This window comes from Macrotis lagotis, chromosome 5, assembly GCF_037893015.1.
Source record: "Macrotis lagotis isolate mMagLag1 chromosome 5, bilby.v1.9.chrom.fasta, whole genome shotgun sequence".
In the NCBI taxonomy this organism is placed as follows: domain Eukaryota; kingdom Metazoa; phylum Chordata; class Mammalia; order Peramelemorphia; family Peramelidae; genus Macrotis; species Macrotis lagotis.
This window is the reverse complement of record NC_133662.1, coordinates 1,558,467-1,582,661: the sequence shown is the minus strand read 5'-3', so window position 1 is coordinate 1,582,661 and position 24,195 is coordinate 1,558,467. Positions and strand designations below refer to the sequence as shown.

Sequence of the window (24,195 nt, the reverse complement as noted above, 5' to 3'; positions counted from 1 at the left end):
TTTGTCTATCTGTTATCCAATCCAACCAATATTTAGTTATTTTGGGGTGCCTGTTATGTTAATGAGGAATAGTGGAAAGCATTCTGATTTTTGGAATCAAGGACCTGGGTTCAAATATTAGCTGGGCTACACCTGTGTGATGTTGGGTAAATCATTAAACTTCTGGGCCTCAGTTTCCTTATCTATAAAAGATGAGATTAAATTAGATGATTTCTTAGGTCTCTACTAGCTCTAAAACTATGATCCTATGATTTATGTGCAAAGCAGTGCTACCTAGTGAAAAAAGAATTTCTTCTCTCTCACCCCCTGAAAGATAGAAGAGAAAAGAAAAGAGCAGAGAGTAGAGAAGGGGGAAAGTTTCAAATGAGAGAAGAGGAAAGAAAAGGAAAAAAAATAGGAAGAGAGAACTGTCAGGGATCAACTAAAAATATACATGGAATCTATATTGGTAAACAACCAAAAATAAAAATATGTCCTGTCTGGCATTTAAATGAAATATAGAAAGGGAAAAGAAAACATTTATTCTTAAAGAATGTATTTTAAAAATTAAAACAATATATAATGTATCATATTACTATAATTTATATTGCAGTAAAATCTAAGCAAAATGCAACCTAGTAAATTGCAACTTTGCTCGAATTCATATAATGTAACATATTTGTAATTAGTTGCATTTTGCTCTTTATTACAATATTAAATTTATAATTTTTATAATCTAACATGAGATGTTTATTTGAAGATTAAGAGAAAATATAATTAAATACTTTGGTTAAGTTACATCTTTGGTAAACTTTATGTAAGTCACTTAACTTTTTTGGAATTAAAGAATAACTAAAAATTTAAACATAAACTTTAGCATAATAAAATAAAATTAAACTATAAATTCCCACTTTATTCATAACAAGCTCTATATTTAAAGCATTTTTGATTCAGGAAAATTACATCTGTCCTAAGGTAGTACTACACAGTTGGCATATTGTTAAATAGTAGAGCTAAATAGAATCAGAAGTGCTTCTTCACAGGACAAGTTCAATAATTACAAACTTATACAGCTAAGTAACACATCAAAATATAGTTGTACTCTGTTCTTAGTATTTTTGTTTATTTGAGACCCTTTAGTCAATAACTGACAATTTTATAATTGATATCAAAATGCAATCAACAAATAATACTAAGAAATGAAATATAATAATCACATATATACACAAAGTATGTCTATCCATATATGTAATATATAATGTTATATATTACATATACATGTGTGATATATATTACATGACATTTTATACACAATACTAATTGGGTTCATCCTGGTCTTTCTGCTCCTTCTCTCCCCATCAGATCTAATTTGTCCTATGCTAGAGCAGGACAAAGTATTTGAAAAAAAAAGAGTATCAATGACTTCTCCTCTTTCTCAGGGTTGTTCTGAAAGAGACTAAGAAAATCTTGTCTACCCCAAAAAGTCTTCTCAGCAGTTCCTGAAGTCCCTCAAAATATTCATTTCATGAAAGTCAATAGAATGAATTTCTTCAGGAGTCTCTTAAAGGAGCCCAAGTGATGGTATTATGTTAGCCAAGAGAGGCAGCATATTAACACAAATGAATCCTCTATTCTATTATCACCCTTGGCTTAGAAGAGAAGATGCTTTGTAGGAGTTTTGACTGGGTGGTGAAACTGGGAATAACCTGCATCTACTGTAGGACCCTAGGGGACCAACATGGTGGCTATAGTGCTTTCTCCTTTTTGTGATAACAGTTCCTATTGTCTCAGCAAATGCCTCTCAGTCTACTCTGTTGGAGACCCTTCTCCCAGACTATATAACTATCTTCTTCACCATTCCATCCTCCATTGGTTACTGAATATGCCCCAGACAGAATTACATCTAGATCAGGCTATGGTCATAAGCATATCAATGGGTAGAATTCTAGATATAAAACAAAATGAGAATAGTGAGGATTTAGCAGGCAGAAAAGTAGGTAGAACTGGGCACTGGGAAAAATAAAGAAGAAGAAAGTGAATAAAGGCAAACTTTGAATCATGGGATCACAGAATCTTTGAGTCACTCGATGCATCTGATACCACTTGAACTGAGTTTGGAAATCATCTAGTGCTGGAAGAGCCAATTGTTAAATTTTCAGTGTGAGCATTTGTATCTCAGAAATCATTACAAATCAGGGCTTTGTTTATTGTTTGTTGATTATCTAGACTTAGGAAAGTGATACAGAAAATAATAATGCAGATTAAACTTTAAAATGTATTGAGGAATAACCTTAACCTCCCACCAAAAGTTGGTTGTTAAATTTTTACCAGTACACCCCTAATTTAGTTCCCCACCTCCACCCCATTCCCCACTTTACAGATGGCAACTATGTGGGACAAAGGATAGACTCTAGTTTTGAATTCTGCTTCAGGCTCTACAGAGCTATGTGAGCTTGGACAAATCCCTTCAACATTTACAGCCTCAGTTTCCTCATCTGTAAAACAGGGACAACAATAGCATCTACTTCCCAGGATTATTGTGAAACACCTTGAAAACCTCAAAACACCAAGTAAATGTTAATTATAATTATTATCATTATTATTTTGCTGTTGCTCAGTTGTTTCAGTCATGTACAACCCCATTTGGGATTTTTCTTAACATTTGATAGATGAGGAAATTGAGACAAATAGGGTTAAGTGACTTGTCTAGGATCACACAGTCTGAAGCCAGTTTTGAACTCATGAAATTGAGTTTTCCTGATTCCCAACTCACTGCTTGTATCCACTGTGCCCACCTAGCTACCCTCTGTAGTTGCTGTTATTGTTATTGTTGTTGTTGTTGTTATAGAATAAGAAACTTGAACCTGGGCTGGAGAGTGGGGTGGGGAAAGAGACTTGTCCAAATTCCAGCAGAATGATTTTGCCCAAGGCTGGTGCTGCCCCGAGATTTGGGAGGAAGGATGAGGTTTTCTGAATGGTTACAAAAGAACAAGAGAAGATTGCCTCACCTTCCAGAGGACAGAGAGACTGCTGGAAGGGAATCCTGGGCCTGAATGGTGGGCTGAAGAGGGGTCCGCAGACCAGGGCTCTTCTCTGTGTCTTAATATACTGAAGCAGCTCATACAAGACATCACCTAGCAGCAAGGAAGAGAAAGATTGTTGATTAGGGCAATTAGTACATCTTCGGGATCTGGGTAGGTCACCCTGAGCCAGAGTGGAGGAAGGTGTGTCCCTTCACTCAACTCACATGAAGAAGACCCTGCCCCCAGCCCTGGAATGGGCTCCTTCCTTAATCCTCCAGCAGTAGTGATCTTTCTTTTCCTCCACTGCTTGACTCTAGGGCTATTTTCTCCATGAAACCTTCTTGGAAACTTACACCAGCTAGCAAACTCTTCATTTCCTTAGGAACACTTTCAATCTATCCTTTATCTTTTTTGAGATTCTGTCTTATGCATGTTCTATCCACATCTCTTTATTTTATTTTATTTTATTTCATTTAGGTTTTTGCAAGGCAAATGGGGTTAAGTGGCTTGCCCAAGGCCACACAGCTAGGTAATTATTAAGTGTCTGAGGCCTGATTTGAACCCAGGTACTCCTGACTCCAAGGCTGATGCTTTATCCACTATGTCACCTAGCCCCCCTATCCCCATCTCTTGATTGTAAACTTAAGTGGGACAAAAGTGGGAAGTGTGTGGGATAAAAATCCACTTAAAAATATTTAAAGCCTTCTCTGAGCAAAAAAAAAAAAGTTTACTTTGACTTTTCTGCAGAATAGGGCACACTCCAATTCTCACAAAGGTAGTGAAGATCAAAGAGCTGCAGATGGTGAGGATATCAGGATAAGATTTCTAATGACCCTTTGATGTCTATCTAAATGAAATAATGTCTGAGTATGCAAGGTCTTCTTAAAAAGTCTACTATCTTATACAGTACTTATTATCAAACAAGAAGAAGGTTATGAGCTCCTTTGAAATGCAAGGTTTTTTTCCCCTGAGAACAGTCTACTGTTCTCCCAGTAAAAATAGTTTAATCCACAAATAGGTGGCTAACTTAAAATGCAAGGGAATATTCCACTCAGAAGGCACTCTGTCTGATTTATAGGCTTAGCACAATTCTCTGTTAATAGTAGCTGCTAAGTAAATGTTTGTTGGATTGAATTAAGTCATTTTATTCTGGAAATACAGCTTTAGACACAGCAAATATTCCCAAACAGATAGTGGATAGAGTTATTAGGATAGTTACTAGTCAACAGAATGGGCTTGAAGTTAGGAATTCTGAATTCAAATCCTGTCTCAGACACTGTCTAACAATGTAATCCTGATCAAATTTGTTCCTCAGTTTCCTCACTTATAAACTGAGGGAGTTGAACTCAGTGGCCTCTAAGGTCCCTTCTTCAAGCATTGAATATCATCCTGTGATCCCCTAGCCTCATGGAGCTTTCAGAGCTTTGCTCTGGACAAGGTCTTTGCTTTCAAAGATCAAGAATTGTATATGCAAGGACTCTTTTCCTGTCCTCAGTTGTAGTGTCAGTATATGCATACATATACATACACACACACACATATATGTATACTATATATATATATATATAGGTTGGGGGAGGGTCTAAAGGTTGTCCCACTCTAATAGATTCTTCCAAAAGTGCCTGAAATGCTTGAATTACTTACTGAGGTTTGAAGGCAGATATTCAAAAGCAAATGTTATATTAGAGGGATCATAGAGAAAGATTTTAAAGTCCACCAGATTCAAACTCCTTGGTCTACAGATAAATAACTAATTGAATATTTGTCAATCATGGCCTTAACTTTCACTATGTGATCACACAAATTCTTGTCTCCTAGCAGGTGACACAAGACCCAAAGGATCCAGAGGAGCTAAGAAGATAGTTTTTGTTGTGTTATTTTGTTCTGGTATTTGGCAGAGGTGGGGAAGGGAAAGGTTCCTGGCTTCTGGGTCCGTTGGGGAGGGTAGTCTCTTGGTTCATAGAATGTCAGAGCTAGAAGAGATCTCCAGACTTTAAAATAGAGAGAACAATTCTGGACCTTAAATAGTAATCAAATAACCTGCCCCTGAGTCATGGAGACCTGGGTTCAAATCTTGTCCCTGATCCATCCTGGTTATGTATTGCTGGGTTCAGCCTCTAGGGAGCATCTTGTCCAACTTCTCATTTTTCAAATAAAGAAACTTGAAGGCTCACTGATGGAGAGTGAGCTACATGAGTCACACCACGAGTCAGGAATATAGCTGAGCTAAAAATGCTGAAACCTAGTCCCTACTCTACTAGGCTTCTGATAGAAGGGGGTGGGGAAGGGAAAAGGGAGGGCAGAATCTAGGCAACAATAGGATGGTGACTGAACTCCTTGAGGGGATGGATGTGGTGACAAGAAGGTTCATTTTCTCATCAGGGGACTTAATTTGAATATTTTCTTACTAATTACTAGTGGAGTGACCTTAAGCAAATCTTTTTCCTCCTCTAGATTCTAGTTTTCTCATATTCGTAAGTAAAATGAATGGGAGGTTGGAGGTGGGGAGAAAGAGTTCTAGCTATAGATTCAGAGTACCTGAGTTCAGATCCTACTTCTGATGCTCATTATATATCTAAGATCCTAATAATCTCTATAAATTCTCTTCTAGCTCAAAACCATATAAAATTAGCCTAATCAGGTCCAGGACAAGTCTTGGTCCCTTCTTCCATTTTTCCTTAAAAAGCAATAGTGTCTCTCTCATCCTTTGGAATGTCCTATGGGATGACCAGCAGCCCATTTCCTACTAGCTCTTTCCCCTCTACCTTCTTGAAGCCATTTCCATGCCAGGGGTAAAGAGCAGTAAGTATTGAAGCTTCACAGGGAAATTTCAGGGGGAAAATAGGCCCTTTTGAGGGAAGGAAGACCCTGTCCTCCAGCTCCTCACTGAAGGTACTAAACATTCTAGTAATTCCTTTAGGGATGCTAATTTGGGGAACTCTGTAATAAGAAGTGAGAGGGGTGAAGAGAAGGAGGAGGTAAAGTGAAGGAAATGGAAAATTTAAAAAACTTTCCTCTTTGATTCTTTGATTAATATTGGAAAAAACAACAAAGAAAACTAAGAAATGTAATGCATTCCTGAGGAAAGAGAAGAGTTCTTATGCAGTGTGGCTAAGTGCTAACTGAAACCAAGAACAGTCTTTGGATTAGACAGGGTAGACATTAGTCTCCAGTTAATGATGACAAAAACAAACAGAAATGGAATCACTAAACCCTTCCTAAGGATCCCTGCAAGTGGTGTTGACTTAGAAAACCATATATTAACATTATCTCTGTTCAATTATATTTTTATTTTTAAATGTCTCTCAATTACATTTTACTCTGGCCACTACAGATAGTGTTACTACTGTCAGCGACCCAGCTGTGTTTCATACCTTTGATCAATAGAGTATGATTTCAGAGTTTCTGATCCCCAAATACCTCTCTTACTTGGTCACTGATGCTTATAACATCATCATTCAAGATCATTAAAATATAGCTCTAAAACTGGTAGAAATTTCAAATCTAGCCCTCTCATTTTACAACTGAGGAACCTGAAAACCTAGAAAATTATGTGAGTTGCCCAAGGTGACAAAGTAACAGAAACAGGATTTGAATACAGGTCTTTTAACTCCAAATCTGTTTGTTTTTTGCTTAAGGCAGGGGTTCTTGACCTTTTTTAGTGTGTGTCATGGACCCTTATGGAAGTTAAGTGAGGTCTGTGTACTCATTTGCAAAATAATGTTTTTGAAAGCATAAAACCAAACACTGTGGAAAGCGATTATTTGAAATAGTTATTAAATCATTAAAAATCCTAGTTCCCAGACCCAGGTTAGGAATCTTGGCTTAATCCATAGATTAATCCATGACAAATCCTAAGATGGAGAATTCAGAGTTATCAGTCACTTATACCTACTTATAAAGGAATTTGTCAGATCCTTTCCTGAGGATAGGGAGCATGACAGTATTAAATATAAATGTCTGTGGGGAAAGTGGAAGTGTGTGAGAAAAGAGACAGGGGATACCAGTGAATGGGAGAAAGGGAACAATTTTGTCAAAAACTCAACCCTGAATGAGAGCCACCTTTTCCTGATCAAGAGCCAAATGTGGAGCAGAGAGAACTGAGTGATAGATGGGCAGGTGGAAAAGCCACAAGTAGGTTTCTTGCCCTGACTTCCTTCCTGCCAGAGGCAACTGGTCACAAACATCTTATGCCCGATCATATCTTTTTTTTTTTTTTGATGAAAGTCTGTTACATCTGCTGACCTGAACTGGGAGCTCTGTATCTGAAGTCATCCTTGGTCAAGATGCAGAGGGCCTTCCCATTCATTTCAAACTTTTGTTCCATTGTGTGTGGGAGGGAGTATTCCTGTTCAGCCCATCTTAACCAGTGAATCACATCCTCCTTGCTCCACAGTGAAGGTTGAATTCCTGTAACCAACCACAGACACAAATCAGAATGGGAACCACTGCTGTCCTGAGTGGGAGATCATAAAGCTGCAAGGGGATCTTAGAGTCTGACTCATCCAATCTCTTCATTTTACAAAGGGGAAAAGAAAGGCCCAGAGATCTTGCTAAAGGTCACACATGGAGGATGTGACAGAAGTAGGTCTTGTGAAGTTTAGATGGAAAAACCACAAGGAGGTTTCCTATCCTGATGACTTCCTGCCAAAAGTCATAGTTTCATGGATCCAGAGCTAGAGGAATCCTCAAAGGTCATATTAAACCCAACTCAGACTCTGGAGAACTCTGATTCCAAAGCCTGTTGGAAACAAAATGTTTTCTTTGTATGATGCCAAACTGCCACTCAAATAGCTTGTGCTAGAGATACTGTCAGAACAGGAAAGTACTAGAGAAGAGTAGGGAAGGTATGCTAAGAGGGTCATTAAGTGGTCACTAAGTAACATCAAAGAACAGAACCAGCTCTGCATGATGGGAAGCTGGTGGGAGCCTTTATCCAATTCCTAAGGTCCTTCTTTGAAGCTCATGGCAAGAGGGCTGTCCTTTTTCCTCACACCTTTTCCCCTCTGCTATGTGTATACTGTTAACTACTTCTATCAATTTCAAATGTTCCTTATCTTATTAGCATCAATGGGATGTAGCAGAATGAACACAAGATCTAATATCAGGAGAGATCTGAATACAAGTGAGAATGAAGCACTCCAGAGTCAGAATTGTACCCAAGTCCTCTGACTACAAATACAGGAATTTTCACCACCTTTCACAACTTTCTTAACCTTTAAATGGAACCAATACTTACCCAGAGTAGCAAACAGTAAATCGAGAACCTGCCTTTGAGTAAGAAAGTCTTGATGTCTGCTGCCATATGACCCTGCAAACACTGAACCTCTTAGGTCCTAAACAACTCTCTAAGCTGCAAACCTTTAAAATGCTTAGAGAAATGAGAATTGTTGTTATTTAGCATTTTGTGGGCTTTCTGGAGCTTTTTCCCCTTTAGGAGCACTTCATCTTCCATCAGCCATAAAAGTGACTCTTTAAGAATCTCATACTACTCTATCCATGGACTCTCTGCCTCTACCTGGACCACTTGGACCCATTAACCTGGAAATCACTACTGAGCAAGACTTCTTTTTATCTCTGCCACAAAGGGCAATACTAAATATCATACACTTCAAATATCATAAAGTACTAGACATGGAATAAGAAAGACCTGAGTTCAAATTTCAGCTCAAGTACAAAATGGTTGTTGGTTGACTATAAAAGTATTTTGTCATCCTTTAAACATGATGGAAACTTCAGCTGTTAATATTTTCCCACTGTTTCAGAAACACGAACTAGTATCTATAAAAGATGAGGATTTTCCCTTCTCTTCATTTCCTATCTTCAAAACTACCCTTATTTTCCTAAGAGGCAAGAGAAATGTGAATGTATTGATGCAAACCAAGGAGATGCAGATGTGAGTATTGTACCTAGATTGTTCTGTCATTGGGTTATATGTCTCTCCCTATAAATAATAACTTAAGAATGCTTAATTTGTTCTCCCTAGCCACATGATTGTGCAATGATGTAGGGCAAATGAAGAGGGAAATGTAGAGATTGGAAGAGAAGGAGAAGAGAAAGAGGAATAACATCCAAACACCATTTAGTTATGAGTCAAAAAAGTAAATAAGACTGGTTTTGTTGTTCTTGTTACCTTGGTTTCCTGTTGGGAAGGTAAAACAACATAATTCAGTCAAATCCTCATTATTAGAAAGCAAAGGATGATGGATGATGAAGGCGGAGGCTATTGAATTACTCTCTTTTTTTTTAGGTTTTTGCAAGGCAAATGGGGTTAAGTGGCTGCTAGGTAATTATTAAGTGTCTGAGACCAGATTTGAACCCAGGTACTCCTGACTCCAGGGCCGGTGCTTTATCCACTGTGCCACCTAGCCACCCCATAGCGAATTACTCTTGAAGGGCTAAACTGTTGGGGTGCCTGTACTAGGGCAGGCATCAATATGCTGCAAAGGAAAACTAACCTGGTCCAGGTCAGAAACAGAACAAATCAAAGTTCCTGTGTCTATCATTAGTGACATTGAGTGGTGAGAGGGGTTGCTACATTTAGGAAGAGGGAGAAGGGAGCACAAGGAGGACGAGGAAAAGGACAGATAGAACAAAGAGATTCTGGAGAAAAAGAGTTCAGTTTTTTCCCCATCATCCAAATAAGTCTTGACTAAATTAAAGTTTGCAAGCTGTTCTCCGTGTGATTTTGAGTAAGGCACTGAACTTTCCTCTGTCTCAGTTTCCTCAGCTATAAAATGAAGGTATTGGAATAGATAACTTCTAAATCTTCCTTCCAACAAGGCTGTGCTGGTCCCTAGAGTCATGGTTACAGTGAAAACTAGATGACCAACTATCAGAGACATTGTTCATTCCTTCAGGAACTCAATACAGTTACAGATCTTACAGTTATGAGATGCCATGAGATCCCCACCTTCCCAAATGTCAACATTTCATATTTTTGTTCTTGCCAAGAATATGAAAATTAGTCATTATCTTCACCTTGAGACAGTTAAACATTTACCACAGAGTACAACTGAGGTACTTCCAGGGGGTAGTAAGGCGGAGCAGTGGATTGAGTATCTGAGTTCAAATCTGGCCCTCGACATTTCCTAGCTGAACAAATCATTTAACCTTGTATCCCTCAGTTTCCTCTTCTATAAAAAAAGAGAAGAAAGAAATGGCAAGTCACCCCAGTGTCTCTGCCAAGAAATCCCCAAATAAGGTCATTGAAAGTCAGAAATGACTAAAACTTACTGAACAACAACAAAAAGTATTTCCAGAAACATCTCAATGAGTATGTATTATGATTTCTCAGATGATGTGAGGAACATCATGTAAAATACATATTCTGACTACAAAATTCATCACTGTTCAGTAATGGAACAAATGACTCCCCTGTTCCTGGAAATAATAAATGAACACAAGCTTGAGGACCACCTATCTATTGGGGATATTGTGGAGTAGATTCCTTCTGCTCTGTATAGGATATTCAACTACATGACTTTTGAGTCATAAACTAATTAAGCAGGGAAACTAAGTTGAAATTCTTCTTGTTAAGGGTTTAAATGTCCATAAGGAATAAAGCTTGACATATCAGTCCACTATAATAGGACTCTGAGTTGGAAAGAATCCGAGAAGTCATTTAATTCCACCCCCTCATAGAGAAGGAAACTGAGAGTCAGAGAAGTGAAGTGACTTTGTTGAAAAGTCACATTGGCAGCTAGGTGGTGCGGTGAAGAAAGAGTACTGGGCCTGGAGTCAGGAAGACCTGAATTCAAACCTTAACCTACTCGGTAATAATGTAACCAGGGGGAAGTCTGCCTCCATTTTTTTCTTCCTTTCTTTCCTTTTTTTTTTTTTTTTTTTTTGATACATTTTGAGTTCCAAATTGCCTTCCTCTCCCTCAGTCCTGGATTAAAGACAGCTAGCATTATCTGTGTGTGTGTGTGTGTGTGTGTGTGTGTGTGTGTAGTTATCATTAAATTTTTTTCATTTGAGGTTTTCTTGGCAAAGATATTGAAGTAGTTTGCCAATATCTTCTGACATTTATTTCACAAATGAGGATCTAAGGCAAACAGAGTTAAATGACTTGCCCAGAGTCACTCAGCTATTAAGTGTCTGAGGCCAGATTTGAACTTGGAAAAATGTCTTCCTGACTCTGGAATCTCTCTCTTTTTTTTTTTAGTTGTTTTTTTTTGCAAGGCAAAGGGGGTTAAGTGGCTTGCCCAAGGCCACACAGCTAGGTAATTATTAAGTGTCTGAGACAAGATTTGAACCCAGGTATTCCTGACTCCAGGGCTGGTGCTTTATCCACTGCGCCACCTAGCCTCCCCGACTCTGGAATCCCTAACCACTGTACCACCCAAATGCCCCATAGATATATATATGTGGAAGCATGAAATACATATTTCCACTTAACATTTCTTTCTCTGAAGGGTGGATACTATATTCCTTCATACTTTGAATTTTCACATTACTCAGAATAGCCTAGTCATTCACAGTTACTCTTTGAATAATATTGTTGCTACCATATACTATTCTCTTGGTTCTGCTCATTTCATGCATTATTTCATGTAAGTCTCTCCATATTTTACTATAAATAAACCTACTTATTTTTTAAAACACAGTAGTATTCTTTCAGAATAACCACAATTTACTCATTCTCTAATTGATGGGCATCATCAGATGCTATAAATATATCAGGTTCTTTTCCTTTTTTCCCTGATTACCTTGAGAATCAAACCTATTGGTGGTATTGCTGGATCAAAGGGTATGCCCAGTTTTATAACTCTTTGGACATAATTCCAGATTGCTCTCCAAATGGTTGGTTCAATTCACAGTATGCTATTGTCCCTGCCTCCATTTTTTTTATCTATAAAATAAGGGTGATGAGCATCTATTTACTAGGGTTATTGTGAAGAACAATCAGTCAACAAGCATTTAATAAGTGCCTACTACATGTTAGGTACTAGGGATACAAATAAAAGCAAATAGTCCCTGCTTTGAAGAGGCATTTTTGAATACAATTCAAATGATATGTTAATAAGACAGGAAAATTTGGAAATTGTCAACAAAAGGAAGGCACTAGAATTAAGGGGGAGGAAGAAACCTTTCTTATAGAGTTTGGGCCAGGTCTTGAAATTAAAAAAATTAGGGAATCTAGGAGATAGAGATAAGCAAGTAGAGAATTCTAAACATAGGATACTACCAGTGGAAATACTCAGAGATACTCCATCTTTCACAGGAAAAACAGCAAGATCACCAGTGACACTGAATGGCAGAGTTGTGGGGAGGGGAGGAGTGACCCACTGGAAAGGTAGAAGGGGGCTAGGTTATAAAGAGATTTGAACAGCAGAGGCTTATATATTTAATCCTGAAGATGACAGGGAGTCTCTAGAGTTTATCAAATGGTGAGGGGGGGAAGTGATATGATCATATCTGTGCTTTAGGAAGGTCAAATGAGATAATACTTGTAAAGCTCTTTGCAAAACCCAAAATATAAATGCCAGTACTAAGAGGAAAAGCCGGGATTTGAAAACTCTATCTCCAAATCCAATGTGCTGTTCACTGTTGACACAGACTCTGCTGACATAGGAAGAACTTCATAGAAAAAAGCTAGGGCCTCCATTATGTAAAGATGCTTCAATGTAAGGGTGTGTCTTTGTATTCTTTTCCTTGTGGGTAACCTAGAATGGTGCAAGAAGCACTGGATATTTCCTTCTCTCCAAAATGAGTGGTGTTGGACTGATTGACCCTCAAAGATCCCTTCCAGGGAAAAAGTCCCATTAGGCTATTTCCCCTATTTGGTTTTCATAGTACCATGGAACAGTAGGGCTGGAAGGGACAATTCCACTCCCTTTCTGTACAGAAGAAAGTACCTGCTGCCCATGAATATCATTCCAGATATCATGGGCAGTCAAATCCCTCAACAGGAAGAATTCTAATTTAGCTTCCTTGACTTATCTCCAAATACAACCTAAATGAAATGAGGGCAGAGGGTGCAAATCAGGGTTAAGGGTCAGTGGATTTACCCCCAATAGAACCAGACATTCAGGTCCTTGTCTTTGAAAGGAAAAAAAAATCAACATTAATCTCCCATCTACTCACTGAGTCTGCCTGGCAACTTGCAGATCTCCTCATGGATAAGTTGCATTCTAGCCTCACATTTGGCTTGGAACTGAGTGACTGGGGGTAGGGTTGCTGACACAGAGATGGAAGAAGAATTGGCTAACTCTCTTCCCTGTAGAGAAATGAAATGAAACAAGAAAGGTCATCATCAATTGGTTCAAAAGAAAATATACTTTTTCTACTACTCTAACTCATTAAGTTTTTTTCTTTAAAATTCTAAGATTATTTTATTTTTTCAATTAAGATGTAAAGATAGTTGTCATTTTTGTAAGATTTTGAGTTCCAAATTTTATTCCCTCCCTCCCTCCTCTTCCCCCTCCACAAGACAGCAAGCAATCTGATATAGGTTATATTTGTAATTTCCATATTAGTCATGTTGTGAAAGGAGAAACAAAACAAAAGGGAAAAAAACCATGAAAATGAAAAAACGGTAAGCAAATTTTAAAAAGTGAAAATAGTATGCTTCAATCTGTGTTCAGACTTCATAATTCTCTCTCTGAATGTGAATGGCATTTGCCCTGACAAGTCTTTTGGAATTGTTTTGAATCACATATTGCTGAGAAGAGCTAAGTCTATCATAATTAATTATCACACAATTTTGTTGTTAAAATCTTTTTAAAAAATAAAAATAATTTATTTTCATGTAATCCAAACTTTCTCGTACATACAAGCCCCACCAGAGGATTCCTGGCTATGAATTCATTTCTAATGCATAAAATTATAGAACCTGAAAAAATGGTTTGAAAGGTACATAGTACTTCCCACTTAAAACCTTGTATATGAGGTACATGAGAAAAGGGTATCCAGGAAAGAGACCTTTACTCTAATTCCCCTCTATAAAAGCATTTGAAGCATTTCAAAATCAGTTTAACTCCAACATTGATCTAGTCATTAAAATAATGAGATTATTGACTTTAGAGCAAGAAGTGGCTTTAGAGATCAATTCATCAGGGCATTTTTAACTAGGGAATTTGTGATTTTAAAAAAATATTTATTTTGATGCCTTTCAATTTTACTTAATAGCATTTTATTTTTTTACTATCACATGTAAAGAAAATGTTAAATTCATTTTTTGAAAGATTTTGAGTTCCAAATTTTCTCCTTCTTTCTCTCCCCTGACCCCTTCCCAAGTTAACTAGCAATTTCATATAATCTATATTTATTATACATATGCATTGATATATTTTAATGTAATTCCACAAATTTTATGCATTTAAAACAATTATTCTGAGAAGGGAACCATAGACTTCACTAAAGTCAGAGATATCCATGACACCAAAAAAAGTTCTTTCTTTTGAAAATGAGACTCAGAGGAGTAAGTAACTTGTCTAAAGTCCCAGGGATAAGAAATAGCAGATCCAGCATTCGAACCTTGGTCCTCAGGCTCCAGATGATGCAGTGTTCTCTCCAGTCTGATGTGATGCCAGTAAAGGGACTCAGTATCAAATCTTGTTCTTAGAAGTAGGCCACTTGAGATTCCTTGCAAGCAACAGAAAGCTTACTCAAGAAAAGTAAAAGTGAAACCAGTTTCAGAGTTAAAAATCAAAACAAAAACAAATCCTTTAATCTTTTAGCAAGGATCTTCTACATTTTTGCATTCATGTATTGAGCATTTGTATAAAAAGATTCTGAAAGTGATGGTAGACTTGTTGGCAGAGAGGATAGGGATTCAGCCTATAATTTCATTGGTCAAAAAGAGATTTCATGCTATTTTAAATGTAGTTTCTGGGGAATTCCCAGATAGGGAAACTCCCTGTACAACAGCCTTGGAGAGTTCTCAAGAGTACAGAGATTGATTGACTTGCCCAAGGTCACATAGCCCAATATGTTGGAGATTGGCATTGAACCCAAACCTCCAGTATTGAATGTAGTTTGGCAGAAGAGTAGATAGAAATGAACTTAGGACAGTTTCAGTTCCTGTTGAATTTCTGTTTCTCATTCAAGCCTTTTGGTTGTGGTTTTGAGTATCAGTCTCACACACAACTGTTATTACTTAGAAATGGGTGTAATTTCTCTGGAAAAAAGAAAGATCAATTCTACCCTCCAAAGTTGGCTATAGGCCAGTACTCCACCTGTTCTTATATCATATACATGCATCCAGTGTTTGTCTCCTCTCTCCACATTCTGTCAAGTAAGAACTGCTCAAATAAAGGGAAATTCCAAGGCTGCTAACTACCAGGGAAACATGAACCAGGGAATCTCAGAAAACTGTTGGCAAAATCCAAGGCCCTAAAGAAAAGTATTGGTGGTTGAGGACTTTGTAAAGATTGCAAGATATTCAGTGGAGGGGTGTGGGGAGGAAAGAATATGATTAAGGGACTAGGGTGAATGCTGACCATGAGTTCCAGTGAGTTTGGTGTATTAAGGAATTTAAGAGGTACTGAAAGGGCCAGGGTGGGGAAGAACATGTGGGGACTAACTGGAGTAGAAAATATGAAGAAACAAACCCACTGGGACACTGAATAGAAATTGTGGATGACAGAGAGGGAGTGGTGATGCTGGGTTTGGAAGTGGGAATGAATGGAAACTTGATTCTCTGTTAGACTTTAGAGTTAGGATCGAATCTAAGAGATTATCTAGTCCAAACTTCATTTTGCAGATGTGAAAGTTGAAATATAGAGAACGGAGACCGCAGAGCTAATAAGTAAATAGTAGAATCAAGGTTCAAATCCAGGTTTTCTGTCTGCAAATTCACATTATATGTGTTGGTGAGTGAAGCAAAACTCTTGGACTAGAAACGGAGTCTGAAAAAGTTCTACGGAGAAAGCTGGGTAAACAGAGTTTCCGATGAGGTAGGACGGAAATTTAGGACAAAGGGAAGAACTGAACCTTGCTTAGGTCGTGGACTTCTTCAGGATCATGGAGTCTTACCTGCATTACAGGTGGAGGAGAGAAGCCCGGCTTTCTTTCATGAGGTCGGAGCTGGCAACTCTTGCAAGGGAACCTTGGTCATCGCTTCCCTGGACTTCACTTCCAAACCCTTATCCCTGACCGGGAAAAGGAAAGATGGGCGTGAGGTGGAAAATTCTTCTGGAGCTCCAGGGAGCTGGGGAGCAGGAGCTCGCACTGCCGGGCAGTAATGGGCTGCGGGAGTTGGTATCCTTCCGGGAAACGAAAACGAAAGAGCAGGATCTGGGCTTCCACTCCCCACCCCCACCCCTTGGAGGCGGAGGACAGGAGACAAGGACAGGGCTCCTGCACCCCCCGGAACGTGCCCATGGGCTCCTGCACCCCTGTTCCCCCTCCAAGTCCTCGCCTTCCCCCCCTTATCCTCAGCTCCCTGAAGCGCCTGTCCGAGGTGCTGCCGGGCTGGGCAACCCGCGGGACGGATGTTCAGCCTGAGGGATTCCAGACAACCTTTGTCCAGAGCCCTTGACCAAATATGTCCAGTGGACTGCCTGGCACACAGTAGGCACTGAAGAAATGCTCATTTAACTAATTTGGGAGGACAGAATTTGGGGAAGCAAAATGGGAATTATTTTATTTTCCCCCATTACATGTAAAAACAATTTTCAACATTCATTTTAAAAATTGAATTCCAAATTCTCTCCTTTCTTCCCTACTCACTTCATGGGTAAGGAAAATAATTTGATTACAGGTTATATAGGTGTGATCATGCAAAACATTTCCATAATAGTTATGTTGTAAAAGAAAACAAACCAGAATAAAAAGCTCAAAGAATTAAGATTGAAAAAGTCGCTCTGTATTCAGATTCCATCAGTTCTTTCTCTGGGGATGGATAATATTCTTCAATATAGTTTTGATTGCTTCATCTGAAAAATGACTCCTACTTTTTGATCATTTGTCAATTGATGACTCCTCTCTGCTTCAAAAATTTTTTCACAGTTTTGATTGGTAACTCTATTTCCCTCCTTCCTATTTCCTCCCTGTTTATTCTATTCTCTATACTTTCATCCTGTCCCTCCTCAAAAGTGCTTTACTTCTGACTTATTGCCTCCTTAATCCTTCCTTCTATGAGCATCTCCCCCATCCCTTCTCTTGTCATCTCCTACTTCAACTAGGGTAAGATAGATTTCTATACCTCTATAGTGTTTGAGTGTATATTTTATTTGCTCTTTGAACCAGTTTCAGTGAGAATAAGTTTCAAACCTCCTCCACTATAAAACAGCTTTCTTGTCTAATTTATACAAAATAATTTCCCTTTCCCTTTCCCACAGTGCATTTCTTTCTCACGACTTAATTTTTAAAGATAGCATCTCATCATATTCAGTTCACAAGTGTGCCCTCTGACCTAATGAGAAAGAAAATGAACATCTTGACATTAGATTTTAAGCATTTACAAAAGAACATAAAAATCCTTTCCTTCAAAAATTTTCCATCTATTGGTGAGATACCATGTATGTAGGAAGTTATACATAAGGAATTTTTAGCCTTTTTGAGTTATGGACTATGTTGCTAGTCTAGTGAAGCATATGTATTCCTTTTTAGAATGATGTTTTTAGGGGGCAGCTAGGTGGTGCAGTGGATAGAGCACTGGCCTTTGAGTCTGGAGTACCTGAGTTCAAATCCAGCCTCAGACACTTAATAATTACCTAGCTGTGTGGCCTTGGGCAAGCCACTTTAACCCCATTGCCTTGCAAAAAACTAAAAAAAAAAAGATGTTTTTAAATGTATAAAGGGAAAGGATAAGATTACAAAAGGAAATCAATTATATTAAAATGGTTATAAAATATTAGCAAGACAAATTTGTGATATAATTCATAGTCCCCTTGAAAATCTACTCAGGAATCTTGTGGAGGGGTCTTAAGAACCCTTGGAATAATAAAATACATGATGATGTATTTTACCAAAGATACAAGGGACTTAAGGTTATAGAAAATCCACTTCATGACATTAAAGAACTTGGAGAAATATTTTACTTAAAAGATTAGTAGACAATCAAATGTTTCTTTAGAATTCATATGGAATAGGAATTGAAATTCCTGCTGAAACTAACAGTTTAACTTTAGTGGTAAGGTCTCTGAAAATGAGGTTGAATATGGAAAATATTTTCAATATGTTTAAAAAAAAGATTTCTATGGTTCAGTCATAAATTTAATTCATTGTCTTTTCAATGATTCTAATTTTTAGTTACCTAAAATGATTGTAAAATGATACTCAAATATGAGATTGTACTAGTAATCTGAAATAAGATATGCACAGAGAAATTTCCAAACTACTGGAAAATTGAAACCCTTATGCTACGAATTCTTAAAATTCTTTTTGATAGGGGCGGCTATGTGGCACAGTGAATAAAGTACCGGCCTTGGAGTCAGGAGTACCTGTGTTCAAATCTGGCCTCAGACACTTAATAATTACCTAGCCATGTGGCCTTGCGCAAGCCACTTAACCCCATTTGCCTTGCAAAAACCTTTAAAAAAAATCTTTTTGATGTGTCTTTTTTTGAAACAAATGGTTAGATTATTTAGCTTTCAATTTTTTTAGAAAGGTTTATTTATTTTGAGTTTTACAATTTTACCCCAATCTCAATTCCCTCCCCCCACCCGCCACAGAAGACAGTTTTCTAGTCTTTACATCATTCCCATAGTGTGTATTGATCTAAGTTGAATGTGATGAGAAAGAAATTATATCCTTAATGAAGAAACATATAGTATGAGATATAGCAGAATTACATAATACAAAAACATTTTTTTAAATTAAAGGTAATAGTCCTTGGTCTTTGTTCAAAGTCCACAATTCTTTCTCAGGATACAGATGATACAAACCAGCAGACACCCCAAAATTGTGCCTGATTGTTGCCCTGTTAGTGTGAGCAAGTCCATTAAGGTTGATCATCATTCCCATGTTGATGTTAGGGTGTACAATGTTCTTCTGGTTCTGCTCATCCCACTCAGCATCAGTTCATGCAAACCCTTCCAGGCTTCCCTGAAATCCCATTCCTCCTGGCTTCTAATAGAACAATAGTATTCCATCATATATATATTAGTTTGTTAAGCCACTCCCCAATTGATGGACATTCCCTCAGTTTCCATTTCTTTGCCACCACAAACAGAGCTGCTATGAACATTTTTGTACAGATTATGTTTTTACCCTTTTTCATAATCTCTTCGGGGTATAGACCCAGTAGCAGTATTGCTGGATCACAGGGCAAGCACATTTTTATTGCCCTTTGGGCATAATTCCAAATTGCTCTCCAGAAAGGTTGGATGAGTTCACAGCTCCACCAACAATGTATTAGTGTCCCAGATTTCCCACATCCTTTCCAACATTGACCATTGTCCTTTCTGGTCATATTGGCCATTCTGAGAGGTGTGAGGTGGTACCTCAGAGATGGTTTTTTTTTTTTATCATTTTTTTAATATTTATTCTCATTTTGTACAAATAATGTTTTTTACATTAATAAAATATTCTTGTTTAAGAGTAAATGAAAGGAGCGGCTAGGTGGCCTAGTGGATAAAGCACCGGCCTTGGAGTCAGGAGTCAGGAGTCAGGAGTACCTGGGTTCAAATCCAGTCTCAGAAACTTAATAATTACCTAGCTGTGTGGCCTCGGGCAAGCCACTTAACCCCATTTGCCTTGCAAAAAAACCTAAAAAAAAAAAGAGTAAATGAAATACCCCCCATAAATATAGACTTGCTTGAGTGATAAAGTAAAGGGGAGAGAGAAAAATTAAAATTAAAAAAATAATAGTAATAATTGTAGGTATGGCCAGGTGGTGCAATGGACGGAGCACCAGACCTGAAGCCATGAGCACCCAAGCCCACATCTGGCCCCATACACCCAACAATCACCCAGCCATGTGACATGCAAGCCACCTGAACCCCACTGCCCTGCAAAAAACCCCCAAAAGAAAAAAGACCCCAAATAAAATAAAATAGTAATAATAGTAGGGGCAGCTGGGTGGCGGACAGAGCACTGGACCTTGAGCCAGGAGCACCGGGGTCCAAATCTGGCCTCAGACACCCAAAAATCACCCTGCTATGCAGCCCCAGGCAAGCCCCCCAGCCCCATTTGCCCTGCACCCCCCCAAAATAATAATAATAAAAAATGTGCTTCACTCTTTGTTCCAACACCAACTTGTCTGTCGTGGGTGTATCACATTCTTTATAGTAAGTCCATGGCAAAAGTTATTTCCATATTTTTCCACCATTGCCATTGCTGATCACAACTCCCTCCTTTGATATTTCTTCACTACCATGTACTATATTTTCTCTCTCCTTTCACTCTGACTCTGCTGTAGGGTAGGAGAGTGGCGCAGCAGACAGATCCCTGGCTCTGGGGCCAAGAGACCCTGAGCCCCCCTACCACCCCTTAGGCCCAGCATCCACCTGGCCCTATGGTTCCGGACAGGCCATCCAATCCCAGCCCCTTGCAAGAAGTAAAAAAGAAAATGTGTTATATCTGACCACTCTCCCCACATGGTCCATCCTCTCCTCCATCACTCACATCCCCCTTTCCCCCTGTCCCCCCTCTTTCTTAATCCAGATGCCTATACCCCATTGATTATATATGCTGTTTCCTCTGCTAACCACCTCTGATGAGAGCGAAGATTCCCTCATTACCCCTTGCCTTCCTCCCTTCCATATCATTGCAATAGCTCATTGTAATAAAGAAAAATCTTATTATATGAAATATCTTGGCCTATTCGCCCCTCTCCTTTTTCTTTCTCCCATCTCATTTCCCCTTTTTCTATTGACTCCATTTTTACACCATATTTTATCTTCAAATTCAGCTTTCTCCTGTGCTTCATCTATAAAAGCTCCTTCTACCTGTTCTATTAACTGAGAAGGTTCATATGAATATTATCAGTGTCATTTTTCTATGCAGGAATACATGCAGTTCATCATCAAGTCCCTCATATTTTCCCCCTCTCCTCCAATCTCTATGCTTCACCTGAGTCCTGTATCTGAAGATCAAACCTTCTGTTCAGCTCTGGCCATTCCAACAGGAACATTTGAAATTCCCCTGGTTCATTGAAAGTCCATCTTTTTTCCCTGGAAGAGGACATTCAGCCTTCCTGGGTAGTTGATTCTTGGTTGCATTCTAAGCTCTTTTGCCTTCCAGTATATTATATTCCAAGCCCTATGAGCTTCCAGTGTAGTTGCTGCTAAGTCCTGTGTGATCCTGACTGCAGCTCCATGATATTTGAACTTTGTCCTTCTAGCTACTTGTAATATTTTCTCTTTGACTTGGGAGTTCTGGAACTTGGCTATAATATTCCTGGGGGTTGGTTTTTTGGGATCTCTTTCTCGGGGGGATCGGTGGATTCTCTCCATTTCTATTTTGCCCTCTGCTTCTAGAATATCAGGGCAATTTTCCTGTAGTCATTCTTTGAAAATGGTGTCCAGGCTCTTTTCCTGATCATGACTTTCAGTTATTCCAGTAATTTTTAAATTATCTTTCCTAAGTCTGTTTTCCATATCAGTTGTTTTTTCAATGAGATATTTCACATTTTCTTCTAATTTTTCATTTTTTTTTTTTGGTTTTGAAGTATTGATTCCTGATTTCTGGTAAATTCATCAATCTCCCTGAATTCTATTCTTTGTCTGAAGGATTTGTTCTCTTCAGAGAGTTTTCTTATCTCTTTTTCCATCTGGTCAATTTTGCTTTTTAAAGCATTCTTCTCCTCAATAACTTTTTGAACTGTTTTATCCATTTGACCTAAGCTGGTTTTTAGCATGCTATTTTCTTCAGCATTTTTTTGGATTTCCTTGACTAAGGGGCTGACTTCATTTTCATGTTTTTCCTCCATCTCTCTCCTTTCTTTTCCCAGTTTTTCTTCCAACTCCCTCATTTGATTTTCAAAGTCTTTTTTGAGCTCTATCATAGCCCGAGTCCAATTTCTATTTTTCTTGGAGTCTTTAGATGCAGGAGCTTGTGCTTCCTCATCTTCAGACTGAGTGTTTTGATCCTTCTTGGGTTCATATGTGAAATATTTCTCAATGGTGTTCCTCTTTTTAATCTGCTTACTCATTTTCCCAGCCTGAGCCTGGTTTTGGGGTACTTCCTGAGCTTTTGGGACACTCCCACAAGGGTCTCAGTGTGTGAGGCTCTGTCCTCCCTCCTGGTCTGTGAATGACCATATGTGCCCCCCCTCTGCCACAAGGCTGAGGTGGGGGGGGGGGCTCTGCTGTTCTATGGGGGGGCCTAGACTGCGATCAGGATCTGAATGTGGTCAGAGCCCCAGAGTCCTGTTCCAGGGGCAGAGGGCAGAGCTCTGCAGCCTCTCTCTTCACTCCCCTCCCTAGGTTTAATGGGCTCATGCCCTGGGGGATCCTGCTTACTGGCTCCGCCTGCTTCTGTTCCAGGATCTGGGCTGTGCTGGAGGCTGCTAGCTGCATGCTCCGAGGGCTGGGCTTCAAGTGCTCGCTCTGGCAGAGGTCCCTGCTGTTCCCCCAAATTGTGCCTCGTGCTCCCCAGGGTGTAGCTCAGGAAACTCCCCTGCTGCTGTGAGCCACGGCTCCCAGTGCTCTGGGGCTGCCTCTGGGAGGCTGAAGTTCTTTCGCTCTGGCGGGCTGCCCCTCTGGCGGGCCACCCCTCCGACCCCAGGGAGCAGAGCCTTTCTGCTCTTTTCCAGGTTACCTTAAGTAGGAGAACTGCCTTGCTGGGTCCCTCTGTGGGTTCCGTCTCTCTCAAAAATTTAGTTAAAAGTCCTTAGCTTATGAGTTTTATGAGAGAGAGCCTAAGACAAGATCAGTTCTTGTCGCCATCTTGGCTCCGCCCCTCAGAGATGTTTTAATTTGCATTTCTCTAATAATTATTTAGAGCAGTTTTTCATATGATTATGGATTGCTTTGATTTTCTCAGCTGTTAATTGTCTTTGCATATCCTTTGACCATTTGTCTATTGGGGAATGACTTGTCTTTTTTTTTTAATTTGACTCAGTTCTACATATATTTTAGAGATGATTCCTTTGTCAGAAACACTAGTCATAAAAATTCTTTCCCAGTTTACTACATTTCTTTTGATCTTGGTTACAGTGGTTTTATCTGTGCAAAAGCTTTTTAATTTAATGTAATCAGAATTATCTAGTTTGTTTTTAATGATGTTCTCCATCTCTTCCTTGGTCATAAACTGCTTTCCTTTCCATGGATCTGACAGGTAAACTACTCCTTGATCTTCTAGTTTGCGTATAATATTGTTTTTATCTCTAGATCCTATATCCATTTGGATCTTATCTTGGTATAGGATATGAGGTGCTGGTCTAATCCAATTTTCTTCCATACTACTTCCAATTTTCCCAACAGTTTTTATCGAAAAGAGAGTTTTTGGGGGCGGCTAGGTGGCGCAATGGATAGAGCACTGGCCTTGGAGTCAGGAGTACATGGGCCTAGCCATGTGGCCTTGGGAAAGCCACTTAACCCCAATGACTTGAAAAAAAAATCTAAACAAAAAAAAAAAGAAAAGAGAATTTTTATCCCAATAGCTGCACTCTTTGGGTTTATCAAACAACAGATTACTATAATCATTTTCTACTACTGCACCTAGTCTATTCCGCTGATACACCACTCTTTTTTAGCCAACACCTGACAATTTTGATGACTGATGCTTTTTAATATAATTTTAGATTTAGGCCACCTTCTTTTGCACTTTTTTTTCATTAAATCCCTAGAGATTCTTGACTTTTTATTTCTCCATACGCATTTACTTACAATTTTTTATAACTCATTGAAGTAAGTTTTTGGAATTTTGATTGGTAGGGCACTAAACAAATTGTTTAATTTTGGTAGAATTGTTATTTTTATTATATTTGCTTGACCTATCCATGAGCAGTTGATATTTGCCCAGTTATTTAGGTCTAATTTGAAGTGTTTTGTAATTGTTTTCAAAAAGTTTCTGAGTCTGCCTTGATAGGTAGACTCCCAAGTATTTTATATTGTCTGAATTACTTTGAATGGAATTTCTTTTTCTAGCTCTTTCTGTTGCATCTTGCTAGTCATATATAGAAATATTAAGGATTTATGAGAGTTTATTTCATATCCTGAAACTTCGCCAAAGTTGCAAATTATTTCTAGTAGTTTTTTAGATGATTTTTTGGTAGACCATCATGTCATCTGAAAAGAGTGAGAGTTTTGTCTCTTCCTTCCCTATTCTAATTCCTTCAATTTCTTTTTCTTCTCTT

The 24,195-nt window shown here is 38.6% G+C and overlaps 1 protein-coding gene across 1 annotated transcript in view; it reads right to left on the bottom strand.

The window, feature by feature from the left end:
* Window positions 1–14,565, bottom strand: part of ETV7 (ETS variant transcription factor 7) — a 34,183-nt gene extending 19,618 nt beyond the window's left edge. The window contains exons 1-4 of the mRNA XM_074236416.1: window positions 14,484–14,565; window positions 13,092–13,224; window positions 7,248–7,412; window positions 2,988–3,113 (exon numbers count right to left, since the gene is read on the bottom strand). Of these exons, the coding sequence (XP_074092517.1) occupies window positions 2,988–3,113; window positions 7,248–7,412; window positions 13,092–13,137 (337 nt within the window). The 5' untranslated portion in view covers window positions 13,138–13,224; window positions 14,484–14,565. The remainder of the gene's footprint in view (window positions 1–2,987; window positions 3,114–7,247; window positions 7,413–13,091; window positions 13,225–14,483) is intronic.
* Between the last annotated feature and the right edge of the window lie 9,630 nt (window positions 14,566–24,195).